Raw genomic sequence first — 23,837 nt, 5'->3', positions numbered from 1 at the left:
TCCTCCCTCCCTCTCCAAAGTTTCATTGGAAGCTGCTGCTGTTTTCAGCAGTGCTGTCTGCTTCACCAGGACTCAAGATAAATGATTTAAGCAGAAATTGGTATTTCTGGTATTTATAAAAGGAAGGAGAAAAAAGGAAATCTCCACTTAAATGGGGAGGCCTAACCTTACAAGCCTTTTGCATTTATCTGCTTGCTCTCATATGGAAAAATTTCATTTAAGCAAAAAGTCCTTTGTACCTTGATTAGTAAAGTGCCTTGTTTTGGTCTTGTCATACTTCCTTGTTCTTTTTACTTTAGCTGGCAGGCTGCAGCTGCAAAGAGAACAACAGTACTTGTACTAGGACATCCAGGGAGGATGTTTGGTATCATCTTCCCATGTTTTCTCAGTGATAAGATTTTTAAAGTTCATTGAATAAGGTATATTTTATCTTAGTGGTGCTTAAAGTTAAATTTATTGATCAAAGGGTTAAAATAAATCCTAGAAGTAGTAAAACAAAAAAGCTTATTACTTTGAAAAACTGCATTTTAATGTCTTTCAATAAGAGTGATGCTTATGCTAGAAATTAGGTTTTTTTGATTGCTAGCTGGAAGATTCTGCCTGTGGTATGATAGATTTGACATGTTGACAATTTTTTTATACTTTTCACTATTTTCCTTGGTTAGTTGAGGGACAGACAGCCTTTCTTAGTTTCTTCTTGGATTGAACCTGAGTCTGCTGAAGTGTATTTTGTGTTGTGAGATCGTGATGGACAGAGACAAAAAAAATCTACACGCAATAGCATTTTGTTTTGCAGAAGGTGTTGTTGGATTCTGGAGAGCAATGCAAAGCCGCTGTGGTGCAGTTCTGATCATTAGCCGATGAAAATTTGCCAGGCTGGGTTGGCTGCCCTGGGGCTCTAACACGGAGCAGCAGCTGGCAGCAGCACCCCCCCAGCGATAAAGATTGTGTTGGAGAAAATGCTGAAGCAGGTGCTTGGAAGGCCAGTAACAGGAGGGAGAGAAAAATAGACAGTCATAGACATGATATGTAAAGATGAAAGAGACAAAATACGTGATTTTTTAAATTTTTTTTTTTAACTGGCATTTATAGACTGAAACATGATGAGCTGGAGAGACGGAAGAAAGTGAATCCAGATGGCAGGAGCTGTGGAGAAGGTTTTCTCTCCATACTGGTGGGAGTGGGATGGGACAAGGTTTGTGGAAGAGCAGAGAAAGTGTCCTAAATGGTATCAGCTAAGATGAACATCTCTTTTGCGCTTGCTGTATCTACCTGCAAGCCATTGCCATAGAGAGTGCTGATAAAGTCTGGTGCGGAGTCCTTGTCCCACCATCACACTGAGCCCCGTCAACCCCAGAGCTGGGACACTGCCTCGGTTCAGGACTGTGCCAGCATGAGTGAGCCCTGCTAAAAAAGATGGGGGATGCCAGCAATCTTCTGGTGCGTGCCGTGTCGGCAGGGATAGGTGGGTTTCTCCCAGGCTGAGGCATGGTCCACCTTCTGCAGCCAAGAGCTCCGTTGACTCCACTGTGCCAGCTGGACCAGGATAAGCTCCTTAGGCCTGTGGATGGGACAGACAGGTCCTCAATGGGTGAAAGCCCGTCGTCATTAATAGCAGAAGATCTTCATTACCACCTTATGGAGTTGCTTGTTAAGTAACCGCCTGAGAACTTACCTTGGGTGTAACAAGGCGGGCTGCGCAGCATTGCTGTGCTCGTTGTGTCAGAAAACGGGTTGTTGGAGAACCTGATTATGGGTGAGCGGTGTGCTGTCCTCTCAGCCTTGAGGAATCAGTGCAATAAACCACTTGATGCTAAGCTTCAGGCAAAAGACTGTACCTGTACATAAATGCTTTTTTAAGTTTGAGTCATGCAGTGAGCACTTAGGGGGATTGAGTCCAAAGTGGAGGCACAGGGGAGCCGCCGTCCAATGTATCGTCAGAGCCAGCAACTAAGCAGAAGGACTTATTCCTTGTAGAAAATGTCAGTGCAGGTATTGCCAAATTCTTTATCCTTGGTAGTTCTGGGAGGCTTTTTCTTGCAGGGTAATTAATGTGTTTCTAAAGCGCACTAGCTGCTCATGGAGTAGCTCTTGAGTCCAGTCCCCATAGGAACACTCTGCGCTCCTTAAATATCCCCTTAAATGTGTGTGGCTTTGCTTAATTACCATGAATGAAGTTGGCAGGCCTTGCTGTAGCTGGGCTCAGATTCACACATTTTGCTGTTAAGATTAATTCCGAAACACATGTTCAAGACCCCAAGTTTTATTGACATATGATTCATTTCTCTTTTGGCAGATTTGAGTGGGCAGGAATAAATGTTTTAGACCAGCAGTAATGAGAGCTTGGAGATCATTCTGCAAAAGCAAAAATATTAAAAATTGCCTGGTCGTGGTGGGAAAATACCATAAAAATTCCTTCTCCCCTCAAATTAAGCCATTTTTATAGTAGAGGGAGTATGTATTGGACTTGCTTTTTTAACTTTGTACTGTGAGTGGACTAGAATGAGCTGTCAGGTTTTTACGTTCAAAATGGTATGTGCTCCACAAATAGAGTAGCTTTGCTGTGGCAGCTCTGCAATTTTTTATGCCCATCTCAGGGATAAGCCTACAACAAGTACTGCACTGTTGTTCTTACCGTGCCTTGGCTGGAAAGGAAAAGGAAGAAAGGAATTTGAAATTCAGGTAATGACTCATTTTGGAGCATTCCTCTTGGGTGCTACTTTGAATTCCGCCATGCACCCAGGTGGTTATGGCGTGTGGCTGGAGGCTTCCAGTTTTGGGTATACCAGGTTTGTTCATGACACCCTTGTTCTTTGGCTTATCCATTGCAGCCCTGAGAAGGAGCCATCCTCAGGCAATGCTGGTGATACCTTGCATTTGCTAGCACAGTGTATTATTGAAAATAATGCCAGCATCCATCTCTCGTGCAGGTATAAAGCATTGGACAGGCAGAGACTTGGTTCGGAGAGGTGGCGCAACAGTTGACTTAAGGCTGTGTGCGTCAGTGTGGAACTGGGGTCCATGTTTGTGAGAGTCATGGGAAATTAAATATGAAAGTGAATGTTGTCAGGGTTTTTTCCGTTTCTTTTCTCCCCCCCCCCCTTTTTTTTTTTTTATAGTCCAAAAGCTTAGCGGCTGCTTAATTAAAGGAATGATGCAGAATCCCTGATGATGAATGTGGATTGATTGCATGGGGCTATGCTCACTCATTAACAGGGTGTTAAAATCAACCTGGCAGCGTACCTGTGTCTGGTGGGAGAGATGCCCTGGGCAAAGCCTGGCTGGAGGCAGGATGCCACCACCCTGCAGGTCACCGGAGTTGAGGGAACTGTGATGGGGTGCCATGACAGACACTCGTCCATCACAATGACAACATTTTTGGTTCTTAACCTGTGCTTTGTTGTCGTATTTTGGCTTATGATATTTTACCATCTTTCTTTCACTCTGGATATTTATTTTTTCCCCAGTTGTGTTTCAGTGGGTTTTTTCCCACTTTCCTTTTCCAGTCTTTAAAGCTCCAGCACTGAGAAATTTTTCTTGATCATTTTCTCTTCTTTAACCTTATTTGTCTCTTCTGCTTCCAGCTGTCATCTCAGTCTGTGCTGACTTGCCTTCCCCTCTGTGCTGTTCACTCCTTGCCCTTTCTGCAGAGGACTGGAGTGCCGTGGGGTGTATTTTGCTGAGGACGAGCCCAGAGGAGGGGTTGTTGGGGGTTGTGGACAGAACCTCTCCCTAGGAAATCTTCTTCTCAGAGGTCTTTGCACAGGAGAGGCTTTCTCATGGCCGTCCAAACTGATGCAAAGTTAGACTTCAGAAGGGATTTTGTGACTCTTTTCATTATACATCTACTCGGCATCTGCTACATAGGTAACACTGTTCTTATCCATTGGTAAGTATATTTTTTTTTTCAGGTTCTGGTTCTTAGTAGCTCAGCCTTCCTGAAATGATTGCTGCGTGTCACAGGATGCTGTAGAAAGCCTGTTAGAGCAAACTGTTCTAAACCATCAGTTTTCTAATGTGCCTGGAGGTACCATCACAGATAACCTTGAGGAGGAAAATCAATCTGAAACTTCATTAGGAGCGTTGCATAGATGTCTGTGCTGATGTAATGTGCTCTGGTTCCCGTTGGGAACCAGGGAGGGTTTCAGCTGCAGAATTTTACTGGTGGTGTAGCAATGCACAGCAATCAGTCTGGGGGGGCTGCGAGGAAAGAATTGCCCTGATCCAAACAAGATGTGCAAATGGCATTAATTAAAAACTCGCCTTCCCTCGAGGTAGCCTCTTTGTGCTTCAGAGATGACGGAAAAGAAAACTAAGCTTACACATGTCTGGTTCAACCCAAATGGTAACCGCAGAAGGTTCTGGATCACAGGCGAGCCCAAGGCTGGAAATCCAAATGACTGGCTGTGTGATACAGCTGCAGAGAGGAACAGCCAGGAGTGAAATGTTAATCAGAGCTTCAGGAGAGTCTCGGACTTCCCAGACTTGGTGTCACTCTGGCACCTCATCAGACAGGAAATTGCTTTTCCAGGGTCATCTGGGATCTCGGCGCAAATCAGCGTGTCATCAGCATAACAATGGCAACTGAAATGATGCCTTTTCATGGCGGTGCCTGAGGGGTAGCTCTGCACACTGTGCTCTGTGAACAAAATATTCGAGGCAAAACCAACAGCATTTTACTTTCCTGATGAAAAGACCTAGGAAGAGTAAAATTCAGGCACTTCCTTTCCCTATGATGAGCAACGCGCCGATGATGCCTCTTGTGCATAAAGTTGCATCCCTCTTCTCAGCTCAGCCCCTACCAAGTCTGAGGTTTGGGGACGCTCGGGTGTGTGACAAAACAGAAGCCGTGCTTCTGTGCCTGCAGTCCCCCAGCAAGACGTGCCTTAACGCCGTGGCTGCTAGAAATGCCTATAAAGAAGGTGATGGGCATGGAGGTCAATGGTTATGGCATCACAGAGTGTTTGCAAGGTGCCGGTGAGCTCGGTGGGTCCGTGGGCTTGAGGAGCACCCTGTGCAGCTCCTGTGGCCCCACGAGCCACCCGAGACCTCTGTGGCCACTCGTCCCTCCCTGAGCTGAGCCTCCTGCCTGGCCCGTAACAAAAAGGGTCCTGTTTTTTTCCATCTCATGGTGGACCCCACTGTGCTCCCCAGTTATCTCCATTTTGCCTACCAACCCAGCAAGTCTGTTAAGCCACAGCTCTGTCTGCATCCTCATCTTCATCTCTGACACAAACTGGGCCACCAGCGCGTCTTATTAGCAAGACTGTCACATCAGCAAAGGTACGCTGCGGTGCGAGCTTGTCGGGAAAAGCAGGGGGAACTAAAACCTGAGGAGGTATGCCTTGTACCTCAGGCTTCTTGGAACAACCTGTTAATTCCTTGCTTGTTTGCTAATGATGACAGGTGACCAAAGAACAGGAGAGAGCTAGCGAGCGTGGTGCAGCACGTCAGGGTGGAGGCAGTGCCGGTCCGACCTGCCGGGGAGGAACGTGTGGTGGCTGCTGGCCATTGATTCGTTTTCTCGAGTGCTTGATGTCCCCTCAGGCACCGTGGCAGGATTTGAAGCACATTTCCTAGATCCTTGCGGCTAAGCTAGAAATAATGCATTTATAAGATCAGAGCCAGTTCACTGCTCGAGTTAAGTGCCTTGAAAAGGCTGAGTCACTTGTGTGGGGAGGTGAGCTATCCGGAGATCTGGGTTTCCTTCTGAAAACACCTTTTGTTATCCCTGTGAACGCTGCTGGTGCTCTGCCTGTAATGGGGCTGCTGCTTTCTTGCTGGCTTTGAGCACACGCATCCTGCCTCTGTGGGCTGGACTGTATGTTCCTTCCCTTAGAATAATTAACAGAAATCTGGGCACACTTGAAAAGCATTATAGGGCAGAAGGTGCTATTGAGATTTGGGAAATTAGGCCTGATCTGAGACTCCTTAAAGTTGGCGGTAGTCTGTCCGCTGACTTCCGTGGATCACACTTAGAGAGTATAGCATTTTATATCTCACCTCACTCAAATTTAAGCCCAGACAGTCAAAAAGATTTTTCTAGAGGTGCCAATATCCGTTAGGTTAGGCCCTGTGGAATTTAGCTTTACCTTGACCTAATGAAGGCTCATGGGTTAGGCAGCAGTGTGGTGGTTACGTTATAGTGGCTCCTTCCATAACCTCTGCAGGGGTTATGGGACACAGTGCTGGGGAGAGTTCAGGTGGGGGTAGATGCTTCCTTCTCCTGCCTGTGCCTCGGTGGGTGTTAAATACACTGATATTGTCAGCGCATAACGTGGGGCAGTTTTTAAAAAATGGTATATAAATGTAAATGCATTGGCAGTGTGGAGATCTACCTTCCTTTGCTGAGCTTCATCGCTCCTCCCTGACCCAGGGAAGCCCCTTAATTGCTGCAGGTCTTGGATAAAGTCAATAGGTTCCACCAGTAGGCAAATCAAGAATTACCCCAAATCTTAATACGGATTTTCAGCACTCTCAGCTTGAGGTAACTTGAAAGGTCCTACATCCCTGCCCAGTGCCAGCCTGCCTCCTGGCTGTGCCAGAAATTTGGTATTTGCAGCCAGAGCTTTTTGATTGTCTCTTCCCAGCAGGTAATAATGTCACTAATTAGTTTCCTAATTTGTGCTGTCCAAATGTACCTGAATTTCTAGGAATTAAAGCCTGTGTGGAACCCAACACAGCGGTGAATGCAAGTGGAAGTAGGACTGGATATGTTAAAAATGTTGTTGATATGTTATAAAAAATGAGCTGAGGTCGAGGGGTACCTCAGGTGGATCCTGTTGTGGGTGCTGCGATGCTTCATTACTGTCCTGGTAATAGATTTAGAAGTCACTGACTGTTCTTGACAATAAACACGTCTTCAGGCTGTTCCAGCCACAGACCCAAGAGGAGCGGTTTTGGGGAAAATCAAGCCAAAGATGATAGTTGAAATTAGATAGATGACATTTAAATGACCTTGGATGTGAGGCTGTCTTAGATCCTTACATTGTGCAACCATTGGGCACAGCGGTGTCTGTAGGTATGGCTTGACCTTGAAAAGTTGTGAGCATTGTGTGTGTATTGGGTCAGGTTTGTGTTGGGGAATGGCTTTCTGATGGAAAGAACTTAAAATACCATATATTGAACAGAACTGTGGTACAGGAGTTGGCAAAGGTTGATGGAAGAGGAGTGCCTTCTTGGTGAAGCAAAAATACTGTAGCAATGGAAGAAAATGCCTGTGGCGAGCGTGAGTGTGTGCTGTTTAGTTGTATACTGCCACATAATGTGACCCAAGAGATGCTGGGACAAAAGGAGTTTGGGGTAAGAAAATCAGATGGTTTTTCCCATGGGAGAGTGGGGCTGTGGGGGAGGTCAGGCAGAAGGTGGGCCAGCTTGGGGTGGATGCTGCCGGCTTGGCTCCGGAGCTGGGTCCTGGGGCAGCGGGGCGTGAGGAGGACACGCGGGTTTGCCTTTACGATCTGTGATGTAGATCCACGCTTTTTACCCAGGGGATGAGTCAGGATGCTGCTGTACTTGCAGCCTTTGCCCTGCTCCCCACATGGCGCTTCCCTTGTCCTGTGCTCATTAAATGTGTGGGGTTAAACAGAAGGGTTGCTTTGCCAGTTCCTGAATGGCAGAGACCTTTCATGTGAAATGGGAGCCTCCTACTGCCATATTTTCTGTGGAAAGCCAAAAAAAGGACATTGAATTCAGCTGAATTGTATTATAAAGCATCAGAGGTGCAGGACTTCCCCAGCCTGCTACGCGCTCCTGCATGCCACGCATGTCCCTCTGCCTTTGCTGGGAGTAGTCAACAGGAACAGGAGAGGAGACAAAGTGCCTCGGGGAAAACTTTTAATACTATTACCTGAGGTCACTTTTAGTGCTTGGCTCATTAGGTGAGGAGCCGCATGGCCTGCCGTTAGCGGGAGCCGTCCTGTGCCGCTGGCCGGCCAGGCAAGAGGTGCTGTGCTGCTCCTGGCAGGGGGACGGGGCTGTTCCCCGAGTGCCTCCTCGGGTTCAGTCTGAGCCCTCTGGTTCATCTGCGCTCGGTGGAAATGGTGCTTTTCCATTTGCAGCTGAATAGCTGTGAACTGGTTGGGTTTCCCTCAGTTTCCCCAGAGCCGTTGATAGCTTTGCCAGGGACGGGTACCTCGTGTGCTGGCCCATCTGCTGATGAACCTTGTTCTTTGGGTCACTTTAGGCTGTGACTGTGTCTCGGAGCTTTTTTCTTTATTGTCTACCCAGTCCTTTAGTCTCTGATTTCTGGAATCTAATATTTGGGCCATCAGTAAGGATCTTTAAGCCTTTTGTTATGATTGCAATACCACTGCAGCTCCTTTTCCGTTTGGGAATGGGCTGTGACCATCCGATCTAGGCTTGGTGTTGAACCGTTTGGCTATTTGGGATGAAGAACTAGCTCTGCACTCCTGCGTGGACCTGAGACGAGGCAGATGGATCAATGCCTTGCCTGGGCTGGCTGCTGTGTTTTGTCTCCATAGTTGTTTCATTGTGTGTATTTTGCATCCGAGAATAACAGCATCTCGGAGCCAGGTCGTGCTAAGGGGGAGAGGTTATTTTAAGCTGTCATGTCTAAGAAGCAGTGATGTCAGTTCTCCAGCTCTTTCTTTTAATTACCAGTTTTAAGCATCATTAAGTAAAAGGAGAAGAAATAATGGCTGAACAGCTATATTGATGTGAAGCTATGGCTGTGGTTCAGCCTGATGAACAGCAAGTTAAGCTGTGCCGTGGTCTCTGGGTAGAACAGGCCATATGCCAAGGGGATGTGTCTCCTGAATTGCCTTCCTGTGACCCAGGGGTGCATTAACCATCTCATGCCTGAACTTCCCAAGAGGCTGATGTGGTCCTTGGGGGCTGGGAAGGAAAGAGGATGTCTTCTCCAGTAGGTCCGTGTTTTGTACATTAATTAAGGAGGTGAGGTTGCTAAGATCAGAACCACCTGGAACCGTTCAAAATGAAGCAGGTAGAAACTACTGACCTTGTATTCATTCCTCCTTATAGGTCCTCTTCGCATGACCACTGAAAAGCTGGTGAAGGATCAGCGATTAAAGAACGATCTTTGCCTGGGGATAGTATTCTTTCTTGTTTCTACTCAGCACGAGGTACCACCAGGTGGTTCTTGGTTGCAGTTTAGAGCATGACTAAAATTTATTTTTCAGGCACTTAGACAAATGGGATTTATTTAATTTCTCTTCCTGCTCTTCCCCTCTGAGCTCTGTTCTGAATTTCCATGTTCCCTTTTCCGTGCAGAATGAAGTGGAGCTAGGAGAGCTGCTGTTGTCACTAAACTACCTACCCAGCGCGGGAAGACTGAACGTGGACATCATTAGAGCAAAACAGCTTCTTCAGACAGACATGAGCCAAGGTTCAGGTAAAGGGCAGTGCATTTCTCACATTACTCATGCACAGATTATATGTGCTTTTAAAGCAGTTAAGTGGTGAGGCTGCAATTTGTGGGGACCCAGGGGATTTGGATGCTCAGTTCCTATTAATACAAGGCTCCGGATATTCATTTTATATATATATAGCCAACAATAACGAAAGTATTTGGAACACTTATCCTGAGATAAAATGGAAGGTGTGAATACCTTTGCCATATTTAAAGTAAAAATCTCTGAACAAGTAAGAGGTGAGGAACCAGGAGCTCTACATTACCCCCGTGTTGTGTTCTGTAAGGCAGTCCCTTTGTGGCAGTGCTGTGTTTTGCAGATGCTGCGTGCTGCCTGCATGTTAATGTTGCGGTGGTTTCATTTATGATCTCTAACTGCTGTGTGGATGCTGTGAGGTTTTTCCAGTGTCCATGCATTGCTCCCTGCCATTTCTGAGCGTGCTGGCTGGTAATTGCTTCATGTGTATGTCCTCAGGTGTTTTTCCCTTCTTCCCTGCCCCAGCCACTGGTGCTGCCAGAATATTGGCATTTTCCAAAAACAACGGTATGCTTGGCCTCTATCAAGGCTGTCGTGAATTGTGGTTTTGGCAGTGAGTATTTTTAATCCAGCTGCCTGACTTTTGTCTCCACTACAAATCCCTGGGAACGGCGCAGTGGTACAAGTCCCAGTCATTTCCAAATGCTGTTTTCCAGTATGGTCCATCCCAGCGGTGCCCAACCTTCACGAACCGTGGTACTGACTCACGACACCTGTAATGCAGAGCCTGTGTTTTGTGGGTTTTTTTGTCAGATCCTTTTGTGAAAATTCAGCTTGTTCATGGATTAAAATTAACAAAAACCAAGAAGACCTCCTGCATGCGAGGGACAATAGATCCCTTCTACAACGAGTCCTTCAGCTTCAAGGTTCCACAGGAAGAACTGGAGAATGCCAGCCTAGTGTTCACAGGTAAATGTGGTGGTGTTACCGACTCGGCACGGTCATGGTTGCCTCCAAGGTGAACAAAGAAGCAGTTGTGGGTGTGCAGATGAGCCTGTGCAGCACGGTGTCTGTCCCAGTAGCCACCCTGCAAGGGGTGACCATCGCTGGGGTCTCCAGGGAAGCCTCATTAGCTCTCAGTCCTCTGCAGAAGCTGTTCCCAGCATTGCCACCTGATGGCTGGAGCTGGCTGGGAGCACACCTCATGGGTCCTGTGCTTAATTGGTGCCACTGGGAATGCTTTTGTGCAGAGGAGGAGGAGGAGGCATTAATTGCACTTCTCAGCGGCAACCAGCTTGGGCATAAAGTCAAAAATTAGAGGAATGAGAGGGAAGTATTGAATGATCCCGGAGCCCAAACACTGGCAAAGATAACTTCTGGTTCTTGACATAATTTGCCAGTGAGATGGTGCAGCTATAGGTGTTTTGACACTGACTTCGCCTGTTATGTAAGCAGGTTTGTTCATGCCTTTATTTTTAAAGGGCTTCGACTCGATGCCAAGCCCTGCGTGGCGCAGCTGAGCTAGACCAAGACACAGGCCATGCAGGCTGTGGGCCAGGAGGAGTCCCAGAGCTAACCCCACTGAGAGCTTTGTCAGCGCAGGAGATGTTTGGCTGGGTTAGGAATTCCTATTTTTAAACAATTTCCGTATCTCCTATTTTTATTCTCTAGGCATGAATAGAATTCTCTAGTCAGTGGGAACTGGCAACTGGGCGTGCTGCTCGGAGCAGGAGTAGCAGAGCACGGGGACGAGTCCCCAGCTGCGCTCTCGCCCGCAGGCTGGGCAGCAGCGGTGGAGCTGAACCGAGGCCGTGGACCCGGTGCGGCTGGTGGTCTTTTGTGCCGTTCCACAGCGTGGAGGTCTTGAGCAGGGCTGCAGGGAACCCTAGGAAGCGGGGGGTTTCCCTCCCGTGCCGTGACTTCACCCAGCCTATGTGTGCTGTGGAGCTCGGGCACCGTCAGGAGCAGGGTCGGACCTTCTCGCTCTCTGGAGGAGCAGAGGCGCTGGGCGCTGGGACCCACGCTCTTCTGCCACACTGGGCTCCCGTGCTTCACAAACACGTTTTTTGGCAGCTTTCCACCCATTACTCACCATCTTTTGATGAAGAGAAAGGAATCTGCATCTGAAAGAACATATTTTGAAGTGTTTTTTAATTTTATTTCTTACATGGCAGATACACGTGTCAAAGCTGGTACAAGGAGCCTAATTCCAACCCATTAGTTTGTTTCCAAACATGTTATAACAAAAGCAATGCTGATCAGCAATTTAAATTTTGCCCTTCATGCTCAGAAATTTCCTCAGCAAAAAGTCTATAATTAATCACTGCTTTGCATGCATGTCACTCTGACTCTCCCTTGCATGTGCAATGATGAATTTGTTCTTGGAAGCTTCTATCAGGTGATATTGTGACAGGCACAAAATACTCTTTTCTTTGTTTTCCCCTTTTCCTAATAGAAGAAGAAAAGGTAGAGTAGCAGCTCTATGCAGTCAGAAGGGTGAGGGGAATATGCTGCTCCTCACCAAAGCTGATGAAGTCAGCATTAATGAGTGGATATCTGATTTTTTTTTTTCTGCGCAAATTGATGTCTTCTCAAATAAGTCAGTGGGAAGTTAGCTGATTTATAATCATATGTAATGCAGTCAGATTTCAGTGGTGTGCCTTTTAAGTGGTACTTCACTTTCGAAGTGACGTGTTGCCTGCTTTAAATGCTGCAATAAATAAGCCCGGGCCAGAAATGTCACCAGCAGCTCCAAAGCTGGGAAGGAGCCTGCAGAGCTTTTCGGAGGAGCTGCAGGGCCAGGTTCTCGTGGCCGCTCTTGGACTGAAGGGTGGCGCGCAGGTCGGGCATGGCACTGCCGTGGACATCGTTGGGCTCGCTGCTTTTGCTGTGGTCGGGATTCTGTAGTTTGAGACACGTGGTTTGTGTAGCCAAGATATAGCTGGAGCCAGAGGTGTTGGTCATGTTGTGTGTACAGTCTTCTGCTGGTTCGGTGCCTGCGCTGCCTCCTGTTGTTAGAGGAGCCAAGCCAAGACTGTTAGAGGAGCCAAGACTGTTAGAGGAGCCAAGAGCCCGTCTTGTTGTGAGGACCTTTGAATCAGGACTCCTGCACAGGCATCTGCGGTGTCATGGGAGTGAGGTGGTTCAGGGGACATAGTGGTGGTGAAGATGCTGAGCCACGTTCAGTGTTCACCTAAGTGATGGAGGTGCTCCAGATGTTGGTGTGTCCCCAACAAGGAGTGCAGCACCAGTTTCTTCCTGTGTGCATCTATAAGGATTTAATAAAATGAGTATCAGCGTGCAGCTTGGCTGAGGTTCTGGGATGGGGATGGTGGTATTCCCCATATAGCTGGCTTCTTGGCATGTTAGGGTATTGCACAGCTTAAAAGCTTGTAAAGGGCTTTGGGATCTTTTGTTAAAAGACAATAAAGAGCAAATGGTTGCCAGAATGGAGAAGCTGTACCTCACAACATGAGGATCTTTTTATTATTTTGCATCTCTACAGAGCAGGAGCATAAGCCATGTTTTTTTTCTCTAGGTTTTTTGTTTCTACTTGGGTTTTTTTTTTGGCTGCAGTGGTGGTTCTTTCTGTTGCGTGTTTTGTGGGAGTTGTTTTTTTATTTCTTATTTTTTTCAGTCCACAGCTCTAGTCCATTAGGTCAGTTAATTAAATTTGCTGTTGAGTCAAAGTCCAATTGAAAAGGAAAATAATCCTGCTTGAAGGGTGCATGATGATGGTTTGAATGGAGAGAGAGCTGTAAAAGCAGTCCTGGGAGCCACAAATGTGAGTATATCTTCAATAATTTAAAGAAACCTTTTTTGTGGCTTCGTATTTTGGACTCAGTCTGCAGCTGTCTTTACATTGGCTTGGCTTCACTGGAAAGCAGTGGAGCTGTGCCAGTCCCTATCAGCTGAGACTCCTGGCTCCCTCTGTGTGGCTGGTACCACACTGCAAAGTAAGGCACTATCTAGACAAAGTAAGATTAATTTTTTTTTTTCCCTGTGTATTTTTCTCCTGTGCATCTTGAAGCAAACTGTCTGGGTTTAGTGCACTGCGGTAAGAATTTATGGACCGTTTTGCTCTGACTTCAGCAAGGACTGTGTGCGCAAACACTGGATGGATGGTTTTCTGAAAAGCACCGTTCTGCTCCCTGCCTTCCTGGTGGTGCTCTGGAGAGCTGGACTTTGGACCAAATGCAGGGTTGATGTGCAGCTGGACTAGGAGACGGGCAGTGGGTGCCTCCAAGATGGGGTGCACAGGGTGAGCTCTGCATTAGCCAAGATTTGGGGAGGGTTGGGCTTGTTCTTAGATCTTTCCTCCTCCTTGGACATACTAGGATTCAACATGGTAAATTATTGGCATTTACAGACCAAAATGCTTCTCCTTCCATGTTGGTGCAGGACGCCTTGTACAAGCTGCCTTTCTGCCTTCCCCTCTTCCTAGCTCAGTTGCTTACTGGAGCTGTCACAAACTCACTTGTCCCAGTTTAGTGCCTAATATGAGCTGGGATGAGCTCAGGTGGAGATGTCCTCTCCAGGAAGAGGCATCCAGGGTCAGGATCGCTGCTCCAAGTATCATCTGTTCACAGCTTCTCACCAAAAGAGGCTAAAACCAGGAAAGTGAGTGATACTCATAACAAGACTAATGTCCCGGCAGAAAAAATGATGAGTGAGGCAACAGCTAGTGGAGATGATGTTTGATTTTCATTTACTCCATCAAACATGTTGCCTAGGTAATGAGCATCTGTAACAGAAATGCACTTTTTTTGGCGGTTCTTTTTTCCACTTTTTGGTTCTTGGCAACTTGACACATATCCCCCATGTGCCACCATCTGCTCGAGTGCAAGCAAGTCATGGGTTCACCTCTTGCAGAGAAATGGGGCAGGCTTTAAAAACCAGTATGTTCTCCTAACCACATATACCTGTGAACAAAGGTATTAATTATTCTTTGTCCCACGATAAGGGGAAGGTGGAGTTTGGCGCTGGCAGCAGCTGACCGAGGTCATTTCCAAGCAGAAAAAAGGATATTTGAGGTGCAACTGCAGCCTCTGTGCTCAGGAGGGCTAGATGCTGGGTGCCTGGAGACACCATGTTCTCCGCGCTGAGGGATTTTGGGCAGGCTGTCCTCTAAATCCCAGCCTAACCTTCAGAAAGCCTGGGCTGTGCAGCAGGAGGTAAGATGACACCTGAAATCTGAGCACTGTGGTATTTTGTTAATGATTATAATGTTGTTAATAACAATCATTGGTAACGCTGTTTGCGTTGCAGTAAAACCCAGATGGCCCAATAAAAAACACCAGTGCTTCAGGGCAAACCGCATCTTGGTAACTCGTTAACATCTTTTGATGACTTACCATAAAAAATACAACTTTCAGTGCTCACAGTTAGGTAATATATGTCTCCCTCAGGTCCCATGGTGACTCTGTGTCTCTTTCTCCATCTAAATAAGCTCTTGTACCTATTCACCTGATGGGATCCGTAGGTCTCGTGAAGCAAGCAGGGTCCCCAAAGAGGGAAAAATAATTTGTGTGCTCTGGGTACCATCTGTGCAAACGCAGAGGAAAAACCTGCTTTGCTGTCTGACCTGGCTGAGAGCATAGCTGGAGCTGGGACAAGCATCAGGGCTGATGGTGCCTGATGGAGAGCAGTGGTGGGGCTTGTCCCACTGCACCGTTCCCGTGGGAAAGGTGGCCATGGCTCCAGCAGGACAGGATGCCCTGCCAGAGGAGGGAAGCAGGCTGGGGCAGGGTTTGCTTGTTGATGAAGAGATGGGTCTTGATACATGCATGACAGCTGGTGAATACTGGTTGAGGACACAGCTCATAGGCACTCTCTCTTCTGAACCATTTGTAGGATCTTATATGATTATCTTCACCTTTCAATATGTTTTAAAAATGGACTGTGCCTCTGTTTTCTATAAAGATTTACGACCATTTTTTTTTCATTTTATTTCTTTTTTAAAGTATTTGAGTTCCTGAGGGTGCGTTGTTGAACTTTGAGACTTTGCACGCCTATACCTGTGGTTTCAATGGTTACTGCAGCGGAGCGCTGACAATACCATCAAGCATCTCTGTGCACTGAGTGCTGTAACAACATGTGTCTTCACTTTGCTGGTGATCGCTTTGATGCTTTGTCCCAGGGCTCTAATTAACTTCCAGTTAATAGTCAGTACTTGATTAAAATAACAGATTGCTGTTCAATAGCAATATACCTGGTTCCTCTATTGGCTCGTTTTCCCTTTCCCTTGGCCTTTGGGAAAATTTAAGGACCATTTAATGAAGTTTGAGTTTTCAGAAGGGAAGAAATTCATTGTTGGTGTGTGTTGCTAATGGTGCGGTTCTGGGTAGTTTGGTTTACTTTCACTGAAATATTTTCCTTTTGAAGAACTACTGCCTGTTTGAGCATATTTATTCCTTTTGTAGCATCACAGCTTGAGAGGAATTGGGTCTTCCTTGAAATCCTGCCTTTTTGTTGGAAGTGGATGTTTTGGGATGTTTCTCTGTCTGGAATAAATGGTCACTAGTGGCACAGGCAGCCCCTGGTGAGCACAGCTCTGGCCCGCTGTCACCCTTCACTCCCAGGGATGTTGGAGATGCTCCGGGGCAGACCAGTTTGTTTTTTGTATGTTGTCTAATAAGCATTTTTTGAATGTTCAATAGAAAATATTTTGGGATGCTCTTGACGCACACGACAGAGTGTCTGGGGCAGTTGGTGGCGGTGGGGATGGGGGGGGCAGAGAGCAGCCCTGATCTGGCAGAAAAGGCTGTATGGAGATGGGCCAAGGCTGAAGGTGGTCATCAGCTCCAGACCTCACCTTTCAAGAGAGCCCAGGTTAGGCGGAGGGGCAAACTGCTGTGCCAAAGGCTCACAGCTCAGACCCACACTTACCCATCGCAGCTGGAAATAAAACTAACTAGGATTCATACTGGGCCTCCAGGTAGCTTGAGTCCTGGTTGAGGAGAAGACAGCTGAAGCTCCTCAGATCTTAAAACTCTTCGTTTTTTCCCCATCAGCTCTGGTGGTCAGACTTGCGGTGTAGATGCTGGAGACAAGGTTATGCTTTTGGTGTTTGCCTGCGCTGCACGGGATTTGTAAAAGTCCCATGAATGGGATGCAGAGATAGTGAGGCTTTTTAATGGTATTTTTGTAATTAACAGGCTGATTTCCAAATGTCCCAATTAGCTGAGCAGGTTGAAGGCTGATAGTAGTTTTGTCCTCAGGCTTCTCCAGAAATACACCTGAATTTTGATTTGCCTAGCCATGTGAAAGCATGACCTTCAGATACCAGCATCGTCTTTAGGTGCCTGTTTGCAGGGATGGAAACTGATGTGTTTGGGGTCATTACACATCTACATTTTGACTTGCTGCTTCAGATGCTCATCTCTCCTTTCACCTATTGCTTTTTCTTTCTCACAAGAAATATTCAGGCACTTTGTCTTTTGCAAACATATATTGGGGGGAAAAAATCTCCTCTAATATGTGAAGCAAATGAAACTGGTTTTTTTTCCCTGTGCTGGAACACGGGAGGAAGAAGTGGTTTCTGTTTTGAAATGCTATCATGTTGGACAACGTAACATCTCTTAGATGGATAGATTATTAGGCAACTTGCTGCTAGAAAATTGTTTCTTGTTGTCTATTAGATGTGTGTTTCTGAAGTATTGGACTGTCTGTATATTCCACATATCTGGAGCTCAGAAGCAGAATCTAATCTTGCGCTTAAACCTGTGTAATTCTATCTTAGCCAAAGGGGAAAAAAACATTGATGTCAGCACTGGATTTTCTGGGGATTTACACCTGTTTAATTTAGATCAGAATTTGGCCTTTGTGTCTGGCATTATAAAATACTTCATATGTTTATGCACCAGACACCATATGGTCCGTGCTCGGATCTGGGGAGAGCGGAGTGCTCCCGGCCGGTGCCTCCCGCGGTCCTGGCTGCTTTGCTCCAGGCCCTGTGGGCACATGAGGTGACCCAGCAGGTCTTATGAGGACATCTCCTGTTCTTGGGGTGGTGGGAGAGGGGCATGGGGAGGTGCACTGGCAGCAGGAGACCTTGGCCTCCTGGAGGCCACCCTGCCTGGCAGAGCCTCTCCGCGGCGGGTACGATGCACAGGCTTCGAAACCCTCCTGGCGGAGGAAGGTCCCCATTGCTCTCCGTCCTCCAGATCCCCATCGGTGGCTTGTTGGTCTCTGTGAGAGGTGCCGTTTGTCAGCCTGTGGTCACGCAGCCCCGATCCTGGTCTGGGCTCACTCAGGGAAGATGCTCCGGGGATGGATTTGGCTTTTTGCAGCAGACTGGCTGCTTTAACGAGGAGGAGTGAAACACTATTAATCCTGGTGAAAGCAACAAGATGCTGATGCTTCCTGAGCCAATCTGTTGCTTGCTTAGAAGGCAAAATTAGATTCTTCAAGTGGAGACTGACTTAGTTAACAACAGTACCTCACTGCAGACATGGCAGAAACCGCCTGTCCTGGAGTTCTCTCGAATTTTGGGGGAATCTTTTTCTCCTAAAGAAAGGAGCAAAACCTCCTCTCTCCGGGCTGATTGTCAGCGCTTGCTCGTTTTGCCAAGCCCATTAATTTAAGCAGTGTCATGCCTCTCTCGACCTCAGCATTTCATCTTGTTTGGCTCATGCCGTGGTGAAAGAAATTGTGTAAATGTCTCACAAGGCTGTAATCTTTCTGTGTATCAAATGAGGAAAAATCTCAGTGGCAGTAGCCACTCTGGGCGGTAGAGCCATGTCTGGAAATGAAATGCCTATGCCTGGCCCCGTGGCTGTCAGAGGAGACGCGTGGATGTGCTGGCAGAGGCTGCCTCTCCCGTGCGGCCATCCCTGCCTTCGTTTACAGGTGCTGTACGGCATCGGTGTTGGAGCCTGTTCCTGTGACGTGTATAAATAGGCATGAAGCCATTCATGGGCTTTGTTGGATCTGGGGCCCATACTGCAGAGAATTAAGATGTGATTAAAAAAAAACAACAGGGGAGTTGGAGGTGGAAAAGGCCAACTGTAGATACTCCTTTTCAATATCCTCCGGGCTGCTGCAATAGATGTATGCAGTCTGTTATTCCAGCTTCTCCTGATGAGATAATTTCATGAGGTGTCATCCCTGTGCATCCTTGAGATCTGTGCAAGACACGCTTGTGCTTTTGCATTTCCCCTGCGCTCTCCTACAGGACTTTTCTCTCCCTATCTGAGGCCAGACCCCAATTGGCTTGGGGTGCTCCGTCGGGTGCATCCGTGGGGTCCCCTTCCCAGGCTGCCCCAGCCAGAGCACAGGGGCTGCCCTCGCAGGAGGACGAGGAGGGAAATGGTTTTCCAAAGAGGGTTTCCTTGGTGTGCCAAAGAGGGTTTCCTTGGTGTGGTGGTGTTCTCCCACGTGCAGCAGCAGCTGGATGCTGGAGCTGCGGTGGGTCTGTGCGTGGCCAGGATTTGGCCATGTGCTTAAGCGGTTCCCGTTCCCTCTGGAACAGGGCAGGTACAGCTGTTGCAGGGAGAAGCCTCGTGGAAGAGATGCTGGGAAGTGAGATTTATGTGCACATCAGAGCCTGACAGAGATTAAATTGATAAATGTGAAACCACTGCATCTTCTCCTGTGCTTTTCTCTCTTCCCTACTAAATATTACGGGCCACGCGTGAGGAGCAAGGGGCAGAATTTGGTCCATACCTGTGATCTTCACAGCGTGCATCATTAGTCCTGCTGCTGCCTGCTCCTAGCAGCACCCTCTTTGTGCTAAACGGCTTTTTAATATTGATGTCAAGGAGTTCAGAAGTAGTTTTCAGACCTGCTTGACCTGACAGCTCAGACCCAGGAGCTGATGGCAGAGCACAACAGCCAGCATGGAAAAGGCTGAGCATTGGTTTCTGCCTGCAGAGGGTGAGGGATGAAGCGTTGCCTGCGTGAGCGGTGTGAGCATGTGAAATAGGGCACTTTTTGAGACCCTGCCGAGCCCTGAGACTAAAGTGGGGAAGTGCAGGGAGTATTGATGGGTCAGTACTAACAGGATCGCGGTTCCTGCCGGAGAGACCCCATGGCCTCGTGAGACCTGTCTCCTCAGGGAGACTCTGCCGCTCAATTGCCTGTGTGCAGCTTCGGGCACGTCTTGGCTTATTTTTCCCTTTTCCCCTGGTTTGGCTGTAAGCCGAGGATGCAGCTGGGCACAGCGTGCAGTGTGGCCGCCGGAGCGGGACGCTGATGGCTGAAGGTTTCTGGCTGTGGGTTTTGCAGCTCACAGCACAACGCCAGCCGGCAGCCAGCACGGCTGTTGGGGTGCAGTCGCGTCTCTGGGCTGCAGGGTTTGGTGTGCCTGGGCTGCAAAGCCCTTGCAGTAAGAATATTTACCATGTAGGTGTTTATTCAGTTTCTAGCCTGGGGGGGGCGAGGGTATCAGATGAAGCTTTTAGAGGCTGTGGCAACAGCGACTGCAGGTGTATAATAATGGGTTGGATGTTTTTAACGACTTTCATGCCTGTTGATTGACCCAGGCACCCAATCTTCTCCTCTAGACCAGCTCTAAAAATCAAGCTGGATTTTTGCTCCCTAGTATTTAGATTGAACAGCTTTGTCCTGTAGCGGAAAGGAAAAGGGCAGGGCCCTCTAATTCCTCTGGGGTTTCTCCCACTGGGAAGCTGGTTCCTGTGGCTGTGTCTGCTGGGAAATGCGCCCCGCAGCAGCAGGCTGGCTCTGGAATCGTGCCGGCTGGCATGTTATGCTGCAGCGTCCTGTGTCGGAGTGGTGCACCTGAGCCGCACCGAGGGGTGCTCCATTGTTAAAGGCATTTTAAAATATGCAGGATGCAGTCAAATTGCATTCATTAAAAAAAAAAAAAAAAAAGAAAAAAGAAAAAACTTTGGGGGCAGTTAGCGAGTGGGTGGTGGTGTGCTGTAAATAAGCTAATGGCAGACTAGTATAAACTTGGTGAGGATGTTCTGCTTGATGTTCAGCCTGAGTAAGAAGACAGATGAAAACCAGAGGCACGTTCCTGCTTGTTGTTTTTCTTCTCTCCGAGTTAAATGGTTTTGATTGCGTTGCCGGTAACTGATGTAGGTGACTGAAGAAGAGTTATGTTATTTGTGCCGGAGCTCCCACCCACCCCAGTGTGCTGAGATTTCCCTGCCCCTTACTCCTGGAGAGGCAGTGGTAGAGGTGAGGCTGCAGCAGGTGCTCCAGCAGCTGCAGGCAGCAGCAGAGGTGCTGTGCGGTCGTACTCGGTGGTGCAGCATGGCCGTAACTGCTGAGTAACTGCTGGGCACATCTGGCAGAGGGTTTTCAGGAGATGCAGATGCTTTTTGGCCCCAGCTGAGCAAGGTGCTTCTGCATAAAGCTTGTCCCCCATCACATAAATGGTACTGATAGCCTTGAAGTTAGCTTAAGGAAATTTTCTGAATTAGTGCTCCTTCCTGGTCATTTCAAGGCTGCCAATATGTTCAATCAAAGGATGAATTAGTATCTGAAATGCCAGCTTAAATTTTACTATTGCACATAACTCATAAATCACAAATACTTTGCAGTCATGCCCTTCACAGGTACTTGGTTTGCAAGTCTCAGTGTAGAGGCAAAAGGGAAGATAAAGAGCATTTTAGCTGGATCTAGTGCTAGGGCTGATGCCATCCAGGCAAGCTCACGGGTCAGAGGCAAATGCCAGGTTACATAGCGACATGCGAAACTGTTGACCACTGAAAAGCAATTCCATGTGACCACCATTGGTAGGAGACAAGGGAAAGCTCAGGCTGGAGTTGCACCTGGAGCCAAATGTTGGAGCTCTAAGTCCCATCGCATCTCATGGCAGTCCCTGCCACTGCTGGGGTGCAGCTCTGGGCTGTGCAATGCCTGGTACCTGCTGTGCCGTGCTGCTCAGCCGTGTAAGGAGCGTGGCAGCCAGGCTGGGGTTGCGACCCAGCCACCCCTCCTGCGCAGGAGCCATGCGGGGGATGTGGACTCCTACCCCGAAGAAAAGTTTCATGTAGCACCCAGGGCCCCATCAGTTTGAAATGGATCATTTAGGAGTGCTGCATCGATAAGTATATAACATGAAAATGTTTTATTTACATCACTATATTGGGTTGCGTGGCAAGGTTTTGGTAGTGGGGGGGCTACAGGGGTGTCTTCTGTGAGAAGCTGCTAAAAGCTTCCCCCATGTCTGACAGAGCCAATACCAGCTGGCTACAAGATGGACCCGCCGCTGGCCCAAGGCTGAGCCTGAGCCCATCAGTGACAGTGGTAGTGCCTCTGTGATAACAGATTTAAGAAGGCAAAAAAAGTCGGTGCAGTGCAGAAACGGCAGCCAGAGAGAGAAGTGAGAACATGTGAGAGAACCAGCCCTGCAGACCCCCAGGTCAGTGCAGAAGGAGGGGAGGAGATGCTCCAGGCGCCGGAGCGGAGATTCCCCTGCAGCCCGTGGGGAAGACCACGGTGAGGCAGGCTGTCCCCCTGCAGTCCAGGGAGGTCCACGGTGGAGCAGATCTCCACCTGCAGCCCGTGGAGGACCCCACGCCAGAGCAGGTGGGTTCCCGAAGGAGGCTGTGACCCTGTGGGAACCCCGCGCTGGAGCAGGCTCCTGGCAGGACCTGCGGATCTGTGGAGAGAGGAGCCCACGGAGCAGGTTTTCTGGCAGGACTTGTGACCCCGTGGGGGACACACGCTGGCACAGTCTGTGCCTGAAGGACTGCAGCCTGTGGAAGGGACCCACACTGGAGCAGGGCACGAGTGAGGAGCCCTCCTGCTGAGGAGGAAGGAGCGGCAGAGACGACGTGTGGTGAACTGACCCCAACCGCCATTCCCCATCCCCCTGTGCCACTGGAGGGGGGGAAGGGGGTAGACAAAATCAGGAGTAAAGTTAAGCCCTGGAAGAAGGGAGGGGTGGGGGGAAGGTGTTTTTAAGAATTGGTTTTATTTCTCATTATCGTACTCTGCTTTGATTGGTAATAAATTAAACTAATTTCCCCAAGTCAACTCTGTTTTGCCCATGACAGTAACTACTGAATGATCTCTCCCTGTCCTTATCTTGACCCATGAGCCTTTCATTATATTTCCTCTCCCCTGTGCAGCTGAGGGGGGAAGTGATAGAGCAGCTTTAGTGGGCACCTGATACCCAGCCAGGGTCAACCCACCACAATCGCATTACTTCAACCCTTTTAATGGACATAAGTGAACCCACTTTGCTTTTATATTTCAGCATTCCTATTACAAAGAGGGTTTTTGTTTTTTGGTTGTTTTTTTTTTTAGAGGAACCTTTCTGTTTCCAAAAGAATCCCTGAGTAAAGAGCAGCTGCAGACGGAATTGGTTTGAACTCTGCTTCCTTAATTGCTTTTTGCTCTGTGTTGGCCTGGAAATGGATGTTGCTATTGTGTAAATTACTGTGATGGTGGAAAAAGAGCTCATGAGATCAGGTGTGTAGTTTCTGTCAGGAAAATAGGTTTCTTAAATGGAAAGCAGTGTCTACCTGTCTATAAGCAGAGTCTGGGTCAGTCTGAAAACGCCAAATGATGATTACCTCATTTTCTGCTTCTGGGCAGCTCCACAGAGTTACTGTTTTTTGTGGCCAAGGGCAGATTTAATCTGAAATCTACTCTGAGCTCCTTTCAGGCTCTGGAAGGGGATGCTCAGACATCAGGGAATACAGCTTGGTCCACTTGTACTGTAACCCACGCTCAGAGTGTGATGCAGCACCCCTTGGCTGGACCACAGGGGCTTCTCCACCTCCACCGGTTGTGGAAGAAGCTGAAAGGAAAGAGCAGGAGCTTTTTTCCTCCCGAGGCTGAAGGCGTGAGCTTGCGCGGAGTTGGCTCCACTGCAGGCGGGACTCCAGCCGTGGTACGTGGGTCGCTACACGCGTGGGTGTGCAAAAAGCCGAGGGGCTGTGGCAGAGCCCGCCCAGCCCCAGGCTGGTGGCCCCTCCGCAGCTCTGCAGGGTTCTCCTGCTCAAAGGGGCACCCAGGTCTCTCCGGAGGTGCCGGCTGCGCCGGCAGGTCCCTGTCCAGCCAGGGCAGGGCTCAGCTCCGGAACGGTGTGCGGCTCACCTTGTATCTTGAAAAGCTGTCATTTTGGGATCGTGTCAGAGCACCTGGGGGTCCTGGTCGGTACATGAGCGGTACGTATGGGGTCTGTATGGAGAGTGTGATGTTAACCCCTTCTGCTGGGCTTTGGAGCAGACTGAAGTGTCGGGCACCAGTGTAAATGGTGTACTAAGCGTAACGGCCAGTGCATGCTTGTTGGCATCCAAGGACAGGGTTCCTCATCTGGAAAGGAAAACTGTAGGAGGCCATGAGCCCAGGTGAGAAGCTGGAAGCAGAGGCTGGCTGCGTTGCTGGCCCTCGCTGCACCACGGGTTCCCATCCTGGTGCGGGGGGAGCAGCTCTCCCCTTTTCCTTCCAAGCTGTTCTTGGAAGAACTGGTGGCAGCAACAGGGAAAATTGTGCTCCTGAATGTGAGCAAAGGGCTTATTTTTGCAATACCAACTTCAGCACCTT

General features: G+C 48.3%; 1 protein-coding gene across 1 annotated transcript in view; it reads left to right on the top strand.

Moving 5' to 3' along the window:
* Positions 1-23,837, top strand: part of SYT17 (synaptotagmin 17) — a 40,851-nt gene that overhangs the window by 13,196 nt on the left and 3,818 nt on the right. The window contains exons 6-7 of the mRNA XM_049791724.1: positions 9,253-9,373; positions 10,182-10,337. Of these exons, the coding sequence (XP_049647681.1) occupies positions 9,253-9,373; positions 10,182-10,337 (277 nt within the window). The remainder of the gene's footprint in view (positions 1-9,252; positions 9,374-10,181; positions 10,338-23,837) is intronic.

The sequence above is a fragment of the Accipiter gentilis genome, chromosome 33, assembly GCF_929443795.1.
Source record: "Accipiter gentilis chromosome 33, bAccGen1.1, whole genome shotgun sequence".
NCBI lineage: Eukaryota > Metazoa > Chordata > Aves > Accipitriformes > Accipitridae > Astur > Astur gentilis.
This window is presented reverse-complemented; position numbering and strand designations above follow the sequence as displayed.